This window comes from Tiliqua scincoides, chromosome 1 (assembly GCF_035046505.1).
Source record: "Tiliqua scincoides isolate rTilSci1 chromosome 1, rTilSci1.hap2, whole genome shotgun sequence".
Lineage (NCBI taxonomy): Eukaryota > Metazoa > Chordata > Lepidosauria > Squamata > Scincidae > Tiliqua > Tiliqua scincoides.
Genome location: NC_089821.1, coordinates 156556677 through 156577693, shown reverse-complemented (window position 1 = coordinate 156577693; position 21017 = coordinate 156556677). Strand labels below are relative to the sequence as shown.

General features: G+C 40.7%; 1 protein-coding gene across 1 annotated transcript; it reads left to right on the top strand.

Moving 5' to 3' along the window:
- The first annotated feature begins 1590 nt into the window (after window positions 1–1590).
- On the top strand, window positions 1591–20475 carry GEN1 (GEN1 Holliday junction 5' flap endonuclease). The gene is made up of 13 exons (XM_066622677.1): window positions 1591–1751; window positions 3048–3234; window positions 4587–4763; window positions 5577–5687; window positions 9865–9938; window positions 11214–11305; window positions 12085–12235; window positions 12347–12383; window positions 12469–12549; window positions 14519–14649; window positions 16577–16638; window positions 18852–18995; window positions 19076–20475. The coding sequence occupies exons 1-13, from the start codon at window positions 1591–1593 to the stop codon at window positions 20473–20475; spliced, it is 2808 nt and encodes a 935-aa protein (XP_066478774.1).
- The last annotated feature ends 542 nt before the right edge of the window (window positions 20476–21017 follow it).

The window sequence follows — 21017 nt, the reverse complement described above, 5'->3', positions numbered from 1 at the left end:
TTTCCTGAGACCTCCTGTGGCTGCTGCGATGCCCACAGGATGCAGTGGTAGCAATTTTAGTACTGCTGCTCCTCTGGACATCGGGCAGGTTAGGATTGAGCTGTGAGTCTTTCTTCTAGCTGGTTCTAAACTCACAAGGCAAAGCAGTTTCCTGAGAGGTGAACAGTTTGCCAAACCCACCACAAAAAATAGCAGTTTCAGACAGGCTAGTCTTTACGTTTTTTAATTATTTTACACTTGTCTGCAAAACTGTGCTGAGTGATGGTTTGTTCGGAAGATTTGGACTGCAAGTATTCTTTATCCGTACAGGAATGGCATTAGGTGACTTAGGGCGCAATCCTAACCCCTTATGTCAGTTCTTTCCAGCACTGACATAAGGGCAATGCAGCTCTGAGGTAAGGGATCAAATATTCCCTTACTTTGAGGAGGCCTCAGTGAGTGACACCCAACTGCAGGATGCAGCACATGTCCCATTGGCACAGCTATGCCAGTGCTGGAAAGCTCTTACATAAAGGGTTAGGATTGCACTCTTAAATATCTTCTAATCCCATCAGTGCTAGTGTTCTGTGAACGAACTCAGAAGTAGAAATCAAATTCTGTTTGTCTTTTTTTCAGGCTGTAATGAAGAGGAGTAACTACAAATGAGTCAATTTCTTTTCAGCCTAGGAGGAGGAAGTGTTAGAGGTGGGGTATGGCAAGAAGAAAGAGATGCCAGCAAATTAGGCTACTAGTAAATAAACCTATAAGAGAGTGGGAAGAAGTGAAGTGAGGAAAGTAACAAGAGGAAGAGTGAATCTTCAAAGGCAGAAGGTGAGAGGAAGAGGAAAGTGCCAAAAAGGAAAGTCAGGAAAACTATTTTGGGGTGGGTGGGTCAGAACCAGCTAAAACCACTAACCAACACACATTTTGCTTCCTTAAAGGTTACACCAATTCCTGGGTATATTTGGGGTGCCGATTCCAATTCACTAATGAGGCTATACTATATCTCCAAAACTGGAAGTGATAGGGCAAAACGGATGCCATTTTTGGAATCAGCACCCTAAATTCATACCAAACCACCATAAAGTTTGGGAAAAACTTTTCTGACCCTCCATTTTGTAGGCCTGTGTAATCAGTGGGTGAAAACATGTGAGTGTATAGTCAGTTCCACTGCATGTTTTGAAATGTATCCTGTGTTTAGAATGAATTAGGCAACACATTTGAAGTAAAGAAAAGTTATAGTAACATACAGGAAGATTTCTTAAGGCAGATATTTACTGGCTTTATGAGCTAGTTGCTCCATTTCTCATAAAATTCAAAAAAAACAAAGATTGAAGAATTCTTAAAATTGTTTGATAGAACTACCTGTAATTTGTTCTTATTATCACAGTATTTGAGTAATTCCTTTTGAACTGAATGGACCTTTTCCTTGCAAAGAGCTTTGGGGTTTTACTCTCTGAGAAGTGACTTTTATTAATGTACTTAAAAGTATTTGTATCTCTAAAAGTACTGCCAAAGTTTCATCACTACAGCTCTCTTATATATAAAATATCTATATTTTTTGTTGGCCCTTTCAGCAAATGCTCCTGTGCTGCCTGAATATTTGGAACGATGGGCGTGACTAGTCTGTGGCAGATCCTGGAACCTGTAAAACTATATGTCCCCCTAGGCAGCCTTAAAGGGAAGACGCTGGCTGTAGATTTAAGTCTCTGGGTCTGTGAAGCACAGACAGTTAAAAAGATGATTGGAGTAGTTACTAAACCTCATCTTAGGTGAGTACAGTGATATCGATGTCTTATAAGATTATTAAGATTTTGTGTGAGAGAAGTTGCTTACCTAGTGGTGGTTTCAAAATGGTAAAGTGTAGTCTAAATATGTTTCCAAATCATGGAAAAAAGCTAAGGTCAGAGTCAATCTCCCCCCCTCCCCCAAATAAAGCCTTGTGTGAAACTCATGCATATTCTATCTGAATCCTAAATTGATTATTGGGCCACTTCTATTAGAAGATGTCAGACAGACTTGAGAATACTTTGCTGCTACCACTACCAACCACCCATTTAACCACAACAGTGTTGTAGGAAAGTGTTTCTCAACCAGTGGTACTTGAGATGGTGTTGGGTGGTACTCACAGGACCTCTGGATGTTTGCTGCCTGGCAGCGAGACCAGGAACGCAATGCAACAAGCATTAGGTAGGAAGCTCGGCAGGCAGAGTACCAAAGCTTGCATTACTGTGTTCGAAAAAGTCATTCCATCCACCTGGAGCCTCTTAATGCTGTTTGTCGCATCACATCTGACCTTCCTCAGTGCCCATCAAGTAATAGGTGATGATGGGCACTGAGGAAGGAACACAAAGAAACTAATTCCATATTAGAATTTGTGTGAGCCACATTTTGTCAGTCAAAAGGTATCCTCCTTTAAAATGTAGATTTTTTTTTAAAATTTAAAAAAAAAACTTTTGAAGAGGGTGCATGAAGCAGAGAATGGATGTGTTGCTTAAACTAATCATTTTGGGGGAAAATACATCTTTGTGACTGTGGCAATAAATGAATCCTATGCTGTGTCATTAACTCATCTGCTACCCCAGATAACAGTGTAGTTAAAATGAAATCACTTTTAGATGGCAATCCTGAGCATGTTTACTCAGAAGTAAGCACCACTGTGTTCTATGAGGCTTACTCCCAGGTAAGTGCACAGGATTACAGCCTTAGGAACCATGACTACTCCAGCTGTCAGTAGAAAGGTGTCAGAGTTGGGGTAGCCAAAGGTTGACCAGTTTAGAAGCATCTCCTATGATGGTACCTCTCAGGTGGGCTTTTCATGTATAGTGATTGCTTCATGTGCTTTGGTATGTTTGAAATGAAACAAATTAAGGGCTACAGGAAATTAGATGAGCCAGTGTAGCAAGCACTAGAGCTTATTTATAAACATTTTGTTAATTATTTTCCTGTTAATTATTTTAATTAACAGAAAATATTTTAATAATTAAAATTATTTTTTAAACATTTGACCAACATTACGGTGCCCAATTGCCAGCTTCTTCCACTAAAGTGTTTGCTTATTATTACAGGAATCTTTATTTTCGAGTCTCTTCTTTAACACGCATGGGGATCCATCTGGTATTTGTCATGGAAGGAGACCCCCCAAAGCTGAAAGCAAACACAATGCATAAGAGGACTGAGACTCGCTTTGGGCCATCCAAGAAACCTGCAACTGCAAGAACAGGGAGATCTCACTTTAAATTTCTACTGAAAGAGGCAAGTTCTCATGGATAGTTGTTTGGCTACATGTATACTTCAGGGTTTGGAATATTGCCAGTGCTGGCATCACTCAGAAGAACAGGCATAAATTTCATTTAAAATATGTTTTATTGATCCAACTCTAGTTTTAAAAGTTTCATGAGACCTTGAACTGCATGTGAATGATCCACAAGGTTCTGTCTGCAGCATACTACTCTTCTGTCTGTTACCTCTGGATTATGACATATATGTTAGTAGGTTTTAAGACATAAAGCACTACTAGAAAAATTCAGTGGAAGAAGCCGTTCGCTGCTTGTTGAAAAGCTATTAATTCAAGACTGGGATTGCCTTCTAAGGGAGGCTAAGCGTAAATGCTCCCCTTCTTATTTTGGAATTAAATTTCCCACTAAATTTTCTTTACCCATTTATTTTTATGTACTGACAGTTCCCAAGTTGAGGCTTGCTTATATGATTGCACGATGCAATGCTATACCAACGGCACAAATGAAGGGTCGTTTTCAAAGGATTCCTCCTGAGCAGGCGTTATTGTGATTGTCCCTTAACTGAACTAGACACCCCGGTGCATATCTTTTTCCGATGCCCAAAATATGCAGCAGGGAAAAATCGATTCTTAAAGAAATGGATACATAAATTTTCTATGTTTTCAGAGTCTTTAAGACTGAAATTACTATTAAGTAGTCTTTGCAAAGAGTGTGTTGTGGATATAGCCAAATTCTGTTTCTTTATGGCTTTAAACTCTGGTTTTAAGATTTTAGATAAATAGGTGTATGGCTGATGTGCTGATCAACCTAATAAACTTGAGTTGTTTTTGAGACATAAAGCACTGAGCTGTTTATTGGCCTTCTTAGTACATAATTGCTTATTTGGTGTTGCTTTCCAAATGATAAGGCGGTGCTTTCCAAAAAGTGAAAGTGTAATCTAAATATGTAGTTTTATTTGAGGTTCTGTTTACAAACAAGGTAACTGCTGAATCCTGTTCCTTCATAATCGTAAGCTGCTTCCAGAAAGAACATATTGACAAGTGCAGCACAAGAAAAACCTAGTTTGGCTGTTGAAGGAGATTTATGCGACTATTTGATGGAGGTCTATGTAATCAGTTCATGATTTAGACTTCAGAAAAGACTTCTAGAGAAAGAATTGGAGACTTCTAGAGAAAGACTTGGAGAAAGAAAGGTGTCAGAGTTGGGGTAGCCAAAGGTTGATCGGTTTAGAAGCATCTCCTATGATGGTATGTCTCAGGTGGGCTTTTCATGTATAGTGATTGCTTCATGTGCTTTGGTATGTTTGAAATGAAACAAATTAAGGGCTGCAGGAAATCTATAAATCTTCACTTGGTATTTTTTTTTAAGTGCCTTGAAATGTTGGAGTACTTAGGAGTCCCTTGGGTTCAAGCAGCTGGTGAAGCAGAGGCCATGTGTGCTTATCTGAATGCTAATGGCTACGTGGATGGCTGTGTCACAAATGATGGGGATGCCTTCCTGTATGGTGCTCAAACGGTTTACCGAAATTTTACAATGAATGTAAAGGTAACGAGGTGGGGATTTGTTTGAGTGTGTCTCTAAAAAAAACAAAAAAAACCCAAAAGCAAAAACCTTGATATTCAAAACAGTTAGCCTTCTGTTTTTTGTTTTTCCAAAAAGTGTTTGGACCACTCCCCGTCCTTGCCCCTTTAAGCTTTGCCTGTACTGTCACAGGGAAAGAGCATGATAGAGTGTGCTTAAACTTAGAAGCATAACTATGAGTGGGCATGATATATGAATTGGTAAAATATGGTTTGTGATTGGCTGGCAAACCAGAATCTGAAACCAGGGTTTAAGTGGGTTTGCAAACCATGATTTGTACTAATATGGTTTCCCATAATGTCTAAATTGATAGATCATAGTTACCGCCATTTCTCCAATCCTAAAGGCCACTGCAGCTAGAGCTAGAGATGTAACATTGAATCTAACACAGAAAGTAAAATGAATAGCAAACGAGACACAAGTGTTTCTGTCCAACGAGTGAGAAATAACTGGCTTGTGAGGAAAGAAGTGATGTTAACATACCCTATACTATAAGAACTGATGCAGGTCTGCCATGGTACTTTGTTGCTAAAGTAGTCATTGAAGCGTTCTGTTAAACTTATGGAACATTATGTGATGTGTAATCATTCAATCCAAGCCTTAGAGTATGATATGTATTCAGTCAGCTGTACGCAGAAAAATGAGCGTTTATGTTTGTATTGGTGTAAAAAATATTTTCAGCGCTCATTTAACCAACTTGGTAGTATAATTTCTATTTGCTTTTGTAAAAGCATATGGCATACCAGAAGTATTATAACCTTATGGTATTTTTCACAGCACCCACATGTTGACTGCTATTCGATATCTGCTATTGAGGAGAAACTGAATTGCAGCAGGGAATCCCTGATTGGATTAGCAGTTCTGTTGGGATGTGACTATCTTCCTAAGGTAAAAACATGAATGTAAAGGAGCTGATGCCAGATTCTAATCTTTAGTGCCAGACGCCACCCTTCCTCAGACCTGAGACATGTCAAATTCTTGAGTCATAATTTGTCTTCCCTTATTATGCCAAATCTTTCCTTGCACTGATTTCCTTCACCTCACAATTTGTTCACTTTTTACTTTTCATGGTTATGTTCTGAGCAACTTACTTGGAAGAATGCTTCGTTGAAATAAATGTGCCTAGTATCTGGGGGTAATGTGGTTTTGAATGGAGTACTGTACGCCAGTGGCATGCATGGGGGCAAGGGGGACAAATGCCCCGGGGGCCAAGCTTGGGGGGTGGTGCCATGCCGCCATCCACTCCCCTGTGGCCCCCCCTTGGCACTCAGTCAGCTGCCAGTGGTATCGGTGTACTGATCTGAGGGCTGCTCTCTGAGATCCTCCCCCCAGAGATGTTCAGAATGCCTTCTAAGGGTTGAAAACCAGAAGTGGCCTTTTTTGGCCTCCGAAAGGTCTTCTGAATGCCGTGAAGGCTGTATGCAAGGAACGCCACTGCTGAATGCTGGGGGAAGAGTCCAAACACTTCTTTAAGTCTCCTGCTAATGAGAGAAAAGAGATGCCTCTAGTGATATAAGAACATAAGAACAGCCCCACTGGATCAGGCCATAGGCCCATCTAGTCCAGCTTCCTGTATCTCACAGCGGCCCACCAAATGCCCCAGGGAGCACACCAGCTAACAAGAGACCTCATCCTGGTGCCCTCACTTGCATCTGGCATTCTGACATAGCCCATTTCTAAAATCAGGAGGTTGCACATACACATCATGGCTTGTACCCCATAATGGATTTTTCCTCCAGAAACTTGTCCAATCCCCTTTTAAAGGCATCTAGGCCAAATGCCGTCACCACATCCTGCGGCAAGGTGTTCCACAGGCTGACCACGCTGGTTCAGTGTGCTCTGCTGAATTTATCTGGTCTAAGAGCCCAATCCTAAGAGTTCACGTTTCAGTGGTGACGTTAAGAGGCATCTCTTTTCTCTCATTAGCAGGAGACTTAAAGAAGTCCTATCTCCTATCCAAACACTTATTTAAGTCCTATCCTCCCTGGTGCCACTGGCACCTATCTTTTAAGGTACAGTAAAAGGACTGGGCTGCCCGTGAGCTTAACTTTCGTTACCACTGAAGCGTGAACTCTTAGGATTGGGCTCTTAGACCAGATAAATTCAGCTTAACTTTCATTTGGTAATCAGATCGTGGTGAAAAGCTTTTTTTCCCCCTCCTATTTTTTCAATCTGTTTGGGACATTTCAAATATCTTGGAGATTTCTGCAATGCAGCAGCTTTCTGAAAGGAGTGCTAAGTAATTTGGAGATTGTAGCTATCTTTGTTCTACTGTGACAACAATTGTTTGAGTTTTTCTCCAACTGAGTAATAAAAAACTTTGTTTTAAGCCATTTTATTGGCCCATAGTCCATATAATTTCCAGGAGTGGCTAATTCAGAGACTCACAGCCCAATCCTGTGTGTGTGTGTGTGAGAGAGAGAGAGCGAGAGAGAGAGAGAGAGAGAGAGAGAGAAACAGAAACACACCCTGGAACAATGTGAGATGGTGTAGAAGGCAAAGTGTCTCAAGAAGGCATGACAGAGTTTTAGCTTTATTTTTCACTTGAATTCTAACATCCTTGTCGACCTTGACTCCTAGCACCACTCCCTTCTCCTTTGCTAGTTGATCAGTGCTTTTGTTTTATCCCATGCATCTTTCCCTCTAGTATTCTGATTTTCTTTTCCGGTTTTTAAACTAATCTTACTGTTTACCTGCCTAATCTCAGTTTGCAGAAGGGGACTTGGGAGGGAGCAAGTTGCTGCATCTATAGTGCAGACTGTCCACATTTTGCTGTTGGTTGGTTGAAAAGGATCCCCTCAGATTTGAAGGTTCTCTGTTAACCTGGAAGGGAGGCTTTCCTAAGTGGCCACCTTCTCTCTGGGCTTCTTAGCTTTTGAGTACATCGAAAACTACCTTTTCCAATCCAGTTTACCCAGTAAAAGGGTGGAGCAGGGTGGTGGGTGCCAGGCACTATGCCAATTTTGCCTTCTACCTTCCATCATAGACCTGCCTTGAGGTAAGAGCATTCCTACTTGGGAGAAAAACTGTGTCCGTGCAATGTCAGGTAAATCACTGAGCAGACTCAAGCCAATTAAGAGATGTTGACCAAACTGCAGCCCCCTTAGTCTTTTGCTAAATACTTGTTTTCCATCAATATTTAAAGTTGCAATTGGCCTTTGGCAAACAGAAATCATGGTAGTTTGCTGATCTGCCTCCACAAACCGCTCAGGGATGTTTTTGTTGGTATCTGCTTAATTTGTGAATTTTATTCATAGTGTAATTAGAATAACTCATACTGTGAGAATGAGATGGGTTTTGTTTTGTTTGTGTCTGGCATCTGTTACAATGCAGGACTAGTGAGTCATGCTGCAATATCCTTATGTCTCCTTTGACATGTTTTTGTTTAGCTGATGCAGCTGTCTGAATAAACTCTTCCAGTGGTTTGCTGCCAGATTTCAGTTCCAAAATACCAACACTCTCCTCCAGCCAGCTGCTTGCCCTTCCTTCCATTTCAGTCAAATTGATTTTGGTCTTGCCATAGCAAAGCCTTGCTCTGCTGCAAAATCCAAAGTTGCACTTGCAATTCTGTTCAATCTGCTCCTGGAGAAAAGGCAAGTCAAGCAGTGCAATCATCTTCTGACTGCACCATTCTGTTAGATTTATAAGATTTACATCCTGTAAGATGTATAAGATTTGACAGAGCACCTTTTAACATAGTTTATTTCAGAAAAAGGTCAATCTTCACACATTTCCCCTAAAAGTTACCTTAGTTGACCCTGTCAGGTTGTAAATAGATGACGCTGTTTGTAGCGATGCATCCCTTGAGTTATTTGCATGGTTTTGTGAGAAGGTGTTTACCTTTTATATTGTACTGTACTGTATTATAATTTATTGCACACTAGACCTGTCTCAATTTGATCTTGACAATAAAGCATAGGCTTCAGCAACCTTGTTTCCCAATCCATTTTTTTTAATTTGACCTTGCAGTCATTTCATGCTTACTTATAATGATACCCTGCTGAGGATTCATTCACATGACTGTTTCAGCTTTCAGCATCTGGAGGTTGCTTTAGTTCAGTACCTGCTGTAGTTGTCGTTGTTGCCCACCACAGACTGAGCAGAGACCGGCTTGGATTTTGGCATTCTGTGGCAACTACAGCTTTTCATGAGGTTGTAGCAGAGTATAAAAAACCAATCCAGGCTTGGCTTAAAGCATGTGGTAGCTCTCCGTCACACAGCTGGATCAGCCTGCGGCAGTATAGGTAAACTTGGACTACTTTGCAGTGAAAATGGATGCTTTCACTCACATAGCGATGTGAGTGAAACTCAACTTGATGCCCATTATATTATTTTGGTATTCTATTCTCTGCAGTGCTTTGCAAATATCAGCTCCCTAGAAGTTAGTGAGTCACCTAGAAGACACCTCCCTAAACATAAGGTGTGAGAAAATGGCTTTCAGTTCTTTGGATAATACTTCTGATTATATATTCAGGATGTTGTTAGCAATTACCTTCCTGTTTGCCTGCCATTCTTACCATCTGACGAGGTACTACTATGGTTCACACTTTCAGAATAATCTGGTTGCTCAGGTACAAGGCTGTGACATCTACAGCTTCAGTCAACTGAAAATAGCTTTTATCAGTGACTCTGGCTTTCTGACATGTATATCTCAACATTTCGCAACTTTTGAAACCTTATCCTTGGGTGCTTTCATGCAAATTGGTTCCAGTGCTGGCCAACAAATGCAACCTGCAACCCTGCTTGGAAGGACTAGGGAATTGAGGAATTGATCTAGTCACTGCTTCCTGACTGTGTGCTTTTCAGGCATTCTAATCTGGAACTGGGGTGGTGTAGGTGGGGGGCTCTTTTTCATGGCGCAGCCAGGTAAGCATTTTTACTTGAGCTGCAGCATCAGATGCGTGTTTTATCACTCCATGAGTATGTGTTCAGGCATTTTATGATATAACAATCTGTAGGAAAGACATTGGGGAAAGGATGTTTTGTTTTATTGCAGCTTTTAATGGATACTGCTATATACTTATCTAGCCTCTCTCAATAGGAGTCATTTTCTTGTCTCTAAAAGGGAGTTCCTGGAGTTGGAAAAGAACAGGCCTTAAAGTTAATAAGAACTTTGAGAGGGCAGAGTTTACTGCAAAGGTAAATTTTACGTGGTTGTACATTCCAGTAAGTCTTTTCTACTTGTACCTTGCTTTGAAGAAGTTGGCTCTTTGAGTGACCTACCTTTTGAAGTTAACAAAAAAAATTGTGCATATAATAGTCATACTGCACATTGCACAATCAAACTTGGGCTTAGAAAGCCCCTTGACTGAAGCCCTTTAAAACCTTAGCATAGACAGGGCTGAGCTAGGTGGACCACTACTCTCAGAATAAAGCAACTTCACATGTGCCCAGAGAATAGTGAACATGCGTTATATGGTCAATATGTTGCCTCTTTCTTTTTTGGAATCACATCTAACTTGATCTCATACTCTTTAAGGCAGAGCTTGACAAATTCAAGTTACCAGTTCACCTTGATGATTCAGAATTTGTTCACTGTGCCTAGGGAATGACTGTAAAGTTGCAGCTGATGGGCATCTGTCGCACTGCACTCTCAGCTGCTACAGTGACTGGATTTTGTCATTGAGAAAGCAACCACAAGAGCTGTTGGGCTGGAGGGAGCTACAGGAGGGGCCATTACCAGATGGAGGAGAGAGTGTCTCTCATGCACACTGGCTGGGTGTGGGGGGGGTCACATGGAGCTCATATGAGAGTGTATGCTACCTTCCTGCCCTCCAAGAGGTCCTCTAAGTGCATTTGTGTCTCTGATGCTTGATGGACAGGAGGGAGGGAGAGAAAGGGCTTGCTTTGCAGGACATGTCTGTTCAGAAGTCCACTGAATCCAGTGGGTAACTCTCGGGTAAATGTTTATAGGATTGCAGCTTAGTGTCATGAGATTCAGCTTTGAAAAATTACTGTATTGATGCAACTTCCTTATTTATTTTTAAATCAAAGCCTGTAGGTATTTTAGCTGTCACATTGACATTTGCCATGTTTTCTTGCCATCACAGGAGTTGAAAATGTGGTTCTTAATGTTTTTATGTAAAATCTAATTTATATCATTCACTGGTGGCACATGAGATTTTTGTTTGAACCAGCATTAAAACATAACAAGCTAGAAGCTGAAAATTTTGACTGGCTCCTAGATCCAAAGCAAATTTTGAGCTCCACTTTAAGGGAAATCAAAAGGCTCTAATTTGGCATGGATTATTCTGTGGTTGGTACAACTAGTGCCCCAGAGATGCAAATACAAATAGATACCGTACATCTTCAGAAGTATATTTATCAGTAAATCCATGTTTGATCTTGTGGGCAATATTATTGTGTGACTAGCCAATGCAATATGTTGCATTCATTTTTTTAATGTCTTTTTAGATTTGAACACTGGTTGGACCACTTCCAATATGGTAGTAACCCAGTTATAGCAGTTAAAAAGGTGATTCACTGTGCCATATGTCATCATCCAGGTGAGTCAGCTTGCAATTTAAGAAAAGACATATAGTGCCAGGCACAGTAATATAAACAATAGCATAAAATTGCTGAGAAATGAACATACAGACACTGGTCTCCTTTGCCTCCCTGGGAGTGTGGGAAGATAAAGGATGGAATATCTGGCCTCTACTTTCTAAGTTCTGCTGGGGTGCTGAGAAGAGTGGCCCAAGCAGCCTCCCTTTACATTCCTGGCTATCCAGGAAGATAAAAGGCAGGGCCTCCTAATAGGGTTTTATGCATGCTTTGTATACAAGGGCTTCTAAGTGGATTGTACTCAAAGATTTAGAATACCCTTGCGCTGCATATGTTTCTAGAGTTGCATTTGTAGGGAGAAGCTCTTCTTGAGTTCAGCAGTTCAAGCAGACGAACAGTTGAACATGTGGAGAGTGAGGGTGGGACTAAGCTGCCATTTCTGGAGCTTGTGTTCATGCTCCATTGGAGGTCAAACACCAGAACAAGGCTTATAGTTTGGCTCAAACCAGAAAGAGTAAGATAATCAGCTTGTGGGAGGAAAGGAGGGAGTGTGTAAGCCTTGGACACAGAATGCCAAACTATTTCTGAACCAAACCACAGGAATTAGAAAACTTTCTTACCCTTTTAATAACAAGATTTAGACAGCTGAGAAGTGTTTTTTGGCCAGTCTATTTGAGTTGTGCTCAAAGGCTTTAGATTGCTTATTCAAAATCTTATGGAACTTAACTTTCCATTTTAAGAAGTATATTCAGTTTGTGGTCTTCTTTCTCTTTACTTGTAGGATCACATAAAGATCATGAGCACACTGGGTGTCAGCTTTGTGAAAGTGTAGATTACTGTGAACCCCATGATGCCGAGTATCGTTGTCCTTGTGACTGGCACTCCTCTCGGCACACTCAACAAGTTGACCAAGTGGAGGATGGCATTAGAAAGTAGGTGTGCTGCCATACAGACTCTTCTTGTTTTCAAGAGCGAGAAAAGCCTGTCAGTTCAACACTGTTCATGTTTATAACCTGTTTCTAATGTATGTATTTTCCTTGCAGAAAAGCTAAAGCATGTGAAGGCTTTCCATTTCCTGAGGTAAATTTAACAGGATGGGGGGGGGGGATGAACCTGTTTATCTGCATCTTTGTATCCAAATCTCTTTTTACTTTTTCCTCCCAAGGTTATCCAAGAGTATCTTGTCTGCAAAGATAAGCAGCCGAAACTAAATGAGTCCCAAAGGCCAAATTTATTGTCCTTTCAGGTACAGAACAAGTAACTGGATTTTGCTGGCTAAAATCTTATATGTGTTAGCATTCAGTGTAACTTGGCAATGTTGTAAATTAGTTTTCATGTTATCAGTCAAAATAATGAGAGGACCCCAAATATAATTTGACATAATTGGTCTCTTTAGAAAATGGTTTATGTAAACTATGTTAGTATAAAACTTGTGTTTTGAAATGTGCATTAATTGTGTTGGTATCTGTACACTCAGGATGCAATCCTAACCAATCTTTCCTGAGAGTAAGCCCCACTGAACAAAATAGAACTTACTTCTGAGTTGACCTGGTTAGGATTGTGCTCTCAGACTACCAGGAAGAGTAAAAAAAAATCCTGCTGATATTTAGCTAAATTTAAGCACTTTGAGATCTCATTGATTTAAATCGGTGGTTCCCAAACTGACCAGGATCTTTAGGGGTACTCAAAAAAGAATTGAATAATGGTGGGAAAAGGCATGTTTGTATTGGAATGTCTTGTGGGGCTGGCAAGGCAGGAAAGAAAGCAGCTAGCTGACTGCGAAAGTCCCACCAGCTGATAGTTTTTGGTCATCAAATTGTGCATTATCAGATATGGCTCAGAAGTTGAAACATGAATTTGCAATAACAGCAACTATATTAGTTACAAACATTTTGCTAATATGAGGGGTACAGTTTATGGAAATGGGCTGCATGCAAATGAAAAAAAGTTGGGAACCACTGATTTAAATGGAAAACAGTTCATACACATAGCTTTCTCTTGCTGTCAGTGGAACCTCATATATGTCCTTTGATAGTTACTGAGATCATCTTGCTACTGTAGTAAAAGTGTGTTAATAGCATGTTAAAGCCAAGCTGGTTCTGAAATCTCATTACCAGATATGAACCAACACATTTTGGTACAAGGCAGAAAATACCTTTTGGTACAAGGCCGATACCTTTCATGGTACTATTTAATAAATAATAAAACATTATAAATGATGTTTGTTTGCCCTTTAATGACAACCTCAGATCTGGTGCCTGAGGTTGGCTCCTTTACATGCTGGTTCTTACTGTGGCCAGTCAGAAAACTATTTCAGAATTGCTTTCCTCATCGGATGTTTTAAGTATATTCCTCATAGATTTATTCCTAGGTTATATCCACTTATATCTTCATACTGTCCTATAAGCTAAACAAGTCTGCCTTTTTAAATCCTGAGAGAGAACAGTAAAAATAAAAAAAAATGCCATGACTTTATATAAGAAGGGGTAAAAAATGTCATCTTACTATTGCATTTCAATGGGAGTTCTGTTTTACTACATTAACATACACAAGCATGCACAGTGGGTAGTATTTCTATAGTCTGTGTTCCTAGTATAGCATTTCTGTGCCATTATCCTGAGCCCCATATAAACTAATTTAAAATGCATTTCTATGCATGCCCATTAGGGTGTCAGTCTACTGTATACAGTGAAACTTCCAGTAGATTTTCACTGTAAGTCACTTGAATATTCAAATACTTTTACAAATTGGTATAATTTGGTTTTCATGGCAAGTTCTCTTACAACTGTTTTGCGGTCTTAAAGAAGAAAAGTGGACTGTAAATATAGTATCTAAATAATACATGCTCAACTTGGTGTTGTCAATATGCATGAAAAATTCATGTGGCAAGGTGGTTGCATTTCAAAGAAAAACTATGTAAACTCAATATTATTTAAAACCATAAATCTGAATCTTTATTAGAAAACATTCATCTTGGTGGGCTTTCCTTTCTCACTGTTGTCATTGGACTATTCCCTCAACAGTCTTAGACACTTCTGAGTCCTTCAGATATAGATGTTGATTGTAGCTAGTACTACTTGCAAATACAGGGCTTCAGATATGTCACTGTAAAAATTTTCCTGGAGAACTTGATGGCACCAGAATGGCGCAGAACACAAACGGCTTGTTTAAAACATTTGAAAACAACTTGTTTAAAACACTTCTCACACTAACAGAGATTTGCTTGCGAGAAAATGGACTGGACCAAGCATTATGCTTGTGAGAAATTGTGCGCCCTTCTGACGTACTATGACATGAACAGAAGGAAGTCTGGGCATGTGGACCCACAGCAGCTGCAGGCACTACGGTAATCTAATTTATGAAGTGAGAATTCCCTCCGTGTTTCTCCTCACTTCTGTCACTGGAGAAAATATGTATTCCTAAAACTTCATGAAAGTGCAAAGGACTCATTTCCTTTTTCTTCAGTTATGCATCATCCTTTTTCATGAGGTCCCTTTTATAAGTCAAGGTTAGGGACTGGAATGCTTGGACTTAGATGGGATAGAAATCTTTTAAATAAATAATAAATTTTCCTCCATAAAAAATAATTTAAACTGGGATTAATGGGGACTATATGTACATACATACTCTTCATTGGACTTTGAGAATAATTTTGTCCCATAAGAAACAGTGAGGTAGGGATAGGGCCTCTAGAGGTTCGTATACAGCCTTGAATGTGTGTAAACCAGTATGCCCCCCTTTAAGAACTTGGGGGGGGGTGTGGAGGAGGAAGAGGAGTATGCCTCTCCAGCAACAGCAAAATCTAAATTTCAGGAATGTACATTCAAGAGCTCAGAAAAGTGAGAAGATATTCAGGCAGCTACAATAGTGAAAGGCGTAAACGCGGAGAATGTTCATGTCTAGATCCTCAAAAAATTGAGGACTTTAATGCAGTGAAACATATAACAGGGACCCCGTGTAAAACCCCATGTAAAACATATACCAGATTTGTATCTCTTATGTCAGTGCGGTGCAAAATGTACATTATGTGTCTTCTGTATCAGTTGACAAAATAATGCCCCTCGAACCATCTCTCTTTTGTATCAGTTTTTGCATTGGTTCTAGTGACACTACATGCAGACCTGAGGATAGGAGAGCATGGCTAGGACACAAAGAACCATGCCCTTAGATCTGGGAGGGTTGGACGCCTGCTTTTCTCAAACATACCTAGGATAAAATTGCTTTTGAAAGTCGGAGGAATTTCAAAAGCAGTTTTCAATATACCATAGCTTGTGGGTCAGTCCTTCCACTGAGTTATTACAAGCCCTCTGCTCAAACAGCTCCTTGAATCCTGGTCTGTTCTTTCAATAGTTGGTATGCAGTGCAGATTCAGGATGCTTCTAGGCAGCGTTCCCAGCTGTAGCAGTGATTGTGTTTGTTACTGGTTTTATATTGCATTGAATGTTTATGTGTTTTATTGTTGGTTGATTGCTACCTTAAGGCTTTGGCAAAAAAGTTGGGATATACATTTTTAGAATTAATAATAGCAGTGCACAGAAGAAGAAAGCTCTACTGAAAGGACTGCAAGGAAGATGCATTTCCTTCATTGAGAGAGAGAGAGAGAGAGAGAGAGAGAGAGAGCTCATGTCACTGTTATAATCGGAGCTGTGCAAACCATACTGGTCCTGCTAGTCCATGTGAACGAGCAGTTTTCCACACTTGAATGTGTAGATTGTGGGTGATTGCTGATCAGATGTATAGTCATGATTAACCGCACAACACTCCCTGACTGTGCCCAAAGCTTCCTCCTGCCCACTTGCTCTCATTTATCCAACAAGAGCAAGACTGCCATTCAGACTGGATAGTGCAGGAAGGGATTTCAACTTGAACCGTTTATATGTGCACACATCATTCCACGTGAGAACTGCTTCTTTGTGATGCTCTCCTACGTGGCTTTAGTATATATGTGAAAACTACAGTGACATGGGGGGTTGATTAAATAGAAAAGCCCCATGAATTTGTTCTTGTTCACAATTGCCGTAAGCTCCCACACACTCAGGTGGCAGCAATGTGGGAGAGCTCCAAGGGGAAGCAGTTCCAACTATGCGTGTATAAGTGTTCACCAATTTGTCAGTTATGATATTTTGGTAACAAGTACTAGGTTCATGGAACATCTAAACCAAACACATTTTTCACTTAAATTCTGCATTTCTTGCACACTTTACAAACATGGGCATTTTTCTCTTTTTTGTTCTGTTTAAAATTGTTGACATTTTCTTATATTTGTTTTACAGGATAGTCAAGACACGAATGAAAAATGGGACTCCTTGTTTTGAAATTGAGTGGGAAAAGCCAGGTTGGGGCTGTTTGTTGTGCCTATTATAGGGGTTTTCCCGCAGTGCAGTTAAAATATGCCCCCCTATCCCCTGCTTTCAGTATACATGGGATGGGGAGCAGGTTTGTGTCTGCTAGCCACACCTCTCAACACTGATGCACCTACAGACCATCCGTCAGCAACTTTTGGACGAGTGGCTGACTGGGAAGGTGGCCAGCGGATCACTGGTATTGAGGGGTTGTGACTAATGGGCACAGTTCAGCTTCCCCCTCATAAGTTTGCTGAATTTTGAAGGTGTGTGTGTTTTCTGGACAGGGCTTAAAGGGACAAGACTTTTGGAGGGAGAGGGTCATGGTGTAATGGAGGGGTGTCCAAACCCTGGGCCGCGGGCCACTTGCAGCCCTCGAGGACTCCCAATCCGGCCCACAGGGAGCCCTCAATCTCCATTGAGACTCTGGCCCTCCAGAGACTTGCTGGAGCCCATGCTGGACCAGAGCAACTGCTCTCAGCATGAGGGTGACTGTTCAACCTCTCGCATGAGCTGTGGGATGAGGACTTCCTCCACTGCTTGTTGTTTCATGTCTGTGGTGCAGCACAGTGAAGGAAAGGATAGCCTTGCTTTGTACAAGGCCTTTTATAGGCCTTGAGCTATTGCAAGACCTTCATTCATTCATGTAAGTTCCATCTCTAATATATTCATTTATGTAAATTTATTCAAACTGGAAATGTGAATTAATGTTTTTTCCTGGCCCCCAACACAGTGTCAGAGAGATTATGTGGTCCTCCTGCCGAAATGTTTGGACACCCCTGGTGTAATGTAATACACATGAGACTTGTCACAAGAAAACGCTAATATCTAAAGTTTTAAAAATAAAATGCAGATCCAACCTTGTTATACATGGATTTTTTATTAACTGATTTGACTTAACACGAATGGCCCCTGCAAATGAGAAGGAATGTGCTGATCCCTGGAGAAAGGGAAAAATGCATCCTTTTAAAATCACAGTTTGAAAAACTGCCTTTTACTGTTATAGAGACAGTCATGCAAGTGATTACAGGTGTAACCTAATTATCCACAGATGTTTGAGAAGTACCCTTTGAAGGAAAACAGTCCTTTAGCAATTAATGTGAGAGAGGGCAGCAGGCTGACAATCCATCAGTCATTCTCTCTCCAGGAACAAGGCAAACTCCTCCCTCCCCCCTGAGCCCCTGAATGAAAGCTAAATGGCAGTGATTATCATTGGGGCTCTTGGTGAAGGGAGGGATTGCTACCTCCTAGTGAAGCCTGAGTGCCTGGAGAGAGAGTGTGTGCATTTCAAAAGGTCAGCAAGGCTGTTCTTAAATCACCAGAGCGAAGGGACTTTGTTTTTTTAATTGATTTGCTTTAGTGCGTTTTTTGCCATCCATGTTAGTCCTGGGAAAGGAACCCTTGCAATTGAGACTCAACCTATAATCGGTATTTCTTTAGCACCTTGGAACATGGCTCCATGAAATCATAAAATCAACAGGATTTTGCCTGCAAGCTTGTAATCTAAACAGACAGATCCATAGTGAAAAGGAGATGGTTAAAGGGATAAAGAAAAATAAATAAATGCGAGACAGAATTGTTGTAGGTGCCTTTTGGGATTCAACATGAATAGGTCAAAACCGGCTTTTCACAAACTTGCGCCATGTGAGATCATACTACAGTAGATCAATGCACAATCCGGCTGTGTCCGGTTCTTGCCACACCATATATAATGATTGGAGAGGGCAACTTATGAAGAAGAGTTATTCTTACTTCTTCTACACCACCGTTTGCAGACCAGGGGAATGTATGCTAGTGTTTTTTTTATCCCTGCAGGGTCGGTTGCTTTATGCTTCAGGTAGAGCTAGCAGTTATAAGTAAGCAAAACATTTGGACAAAATTGTCACACAGATGTTCATGGGTGCCATGCAAAATAACTAGGACAGAAAATAACAGTGGCAAATATTTAGGGCCACAGATGACCCATGACTGCATCAGCCAAAATGTATTAGTAGATTTCCACAATGAAGCAGCTAATTATAAGTCTTGTTTGTGCTATCAGCCTGAAAAGAATCAGAATCTGTACTGAAAGATCTATATCTGACATATTTCCTCAGGGGAAAAAAGCATAGTTAAGGGCAGAACCATCTTGCCTGTGGTTGTAGCGCTTTGTGGTTGTAGTTGCATTTGAGAATATGATTGCTATGCCTTTTATTTATTGCTGCAGACCATTTTGCTACAGCAGATGATCAGTTCGCAGAACCCTTTTTCGTAACAACAGAGGAGTCATCATTGTTTCAGGCTGCATATCCAGAAATCGTTGCCCTGTATCAAATGGAAAAGTTACACATATGCAAGGAAAAAAGGAGAGGTAAACCTGAATCTTCAAGTTTTGTTCTTGTTTACATTAAAGAGAAACTTCCTTACACAATATTCTTGTTGTTTCTTTAGGAAAAAAGACTAAACTAAGAGCTTGTCCAGCAGAGGACAGTGAAGTGGCAGAACTTCTTTCTCAGTTGGAACTGCAGCCTGCATGTGAAACCTTTCCTGACCGTGAATCCAGACTTAACTTTGAAACTGCTTTGAATCATCACAGGTGGCCAGAAAATGACTCTCTGTTTCAGGGTCCAACTGTAACTGGAAACATTTCCACCACGTTTGTGAAAAATCAAAACCCTCCATTTGCCTTGCCCATAACTTCTCCACAAAATGCAGCAAATGAATACAATTCTGGAAGTTCTCTCAGCTCACAGGTAGACTTTACAAATCAGCCTACTTATCCTTGTGCTTCTTCTGCGATTGCTGATCTACAGTTGAGTGACATTGACTGGGAAGGAACATCCTTCAGCCTGCCCTTAATGCATGTTAATGGTGTTTGTTCAGAATCTGAGTCGGGCACATGTCATACTTCTGTAAGACGGCATTCTCCGTTGCACCATAAAACAGCAGAAATCATCACACCTTATTCAGATTCTGTAAACTATGATCAGGATCTACCCAGCAATATGGCCTTTGTTTCAAACAGCAACTCTCCTGAAGGACTAATTCTGAAGGAGTCTTCTTTCAGACCTTCCTCTAAGTGTCCAAATGCATTTCTAGTAAACCCCCTGCAGGCGGTCAAACAAATAAAGGGAGTGGCTAGCTCAAGGGCCATGTTTTCATCTTCTTCAGCTCAGCCAAATGCCAGCACTTGGGAAACTGAAAATGTGTTGTCAGAAAAATATTCACAGCGGCTCAGATTGCAGAACTCTGAGGAAATGCTGAAAAATCTTGAAATCCCAGGCGAGGTGGCACAGAAACCCATAGGCTCAGGCAACACAGTGCCCAAGGGTCTCTGTGCTGAAACAGTAGAACCAACCTGCTCAGCAAATATGCTACTGAGGTGGCCTCTCAAGCCAACAAAGGCCATAGATAACTGGGAAGTTAGAAAGCAGCCTGTACAAACAATTTTTAAAAGCTCTCTTAAGAAGAGTGTGTGCCAAAATGGTGGTCCTATCGAAGACAGTGTTGATGAAAACATGAAAAAGACGAAGCCTTGTAGGGGCTCAAAATGGCAAAGAAAACATAACCTGCATTTGCTGAAGGACAAGTGGAGCAACAGTGAATCAACACTTGAAATTAAGCTAAGGGGAGAAGAGCCTGATTTTCAAGTAATTAGCACTGATATATCAATGAAAGAGCATCCCAAACTGTCCTCTGTAGTGCATGTTCACAATTCTCTGAGCCCCACAGAATCTATGCTTAGCGTGTCCAACCCTCATCTACAGGAGAGTGGAAGTGATTCTGAAGTGTGGGTCAGAAGTCCCCTACCTTTGTCTGAAAGGCTGAAACTAAGACTGCAGAGCCATTAGAACTTCTCATTTGTCATTGGGGTTATGTCCTAAATTTTTTCCTGCCCTTGTGTATCTTGAAGTGATTCCATAGAAAAGTCCCAAAGGTAGCTGAAGTAAAGAAACCCAGCTTTAAGGAGAACTTTGTGAGAGATCTGGAATGGCTGCTGCTCAAATCTGAGGTGAAAATGTGGTCTAATTAGTTGCTTTTGGTGGCCTTTGTGGTTATGTAGTGATTTCTGCAAAATTTGCCATGGACTCACTGGGAATTATGTTGACAATGTATTCATGAGAATATTAATGAAAAATGTACTCTTCCACCATATTGATACAAAACTGGACAAGAAATTTTTTTTAAAAACCAACTTTTAAAAAAATGTCCAATCATTGACTATACAGCAACCTGGAAATGTATTGATATGTATATGGATGTTACAGTAATGTTGATCTTTTATAGTTTCATATCTATATCTGCCAGCGCTCTTAAATGCTGTGCCTTCTTAGAGCCTTGCGTCACCCCAGTTGAGGAAGACTTAGGGCCTGGTCTCAAGCATGCCTAACAC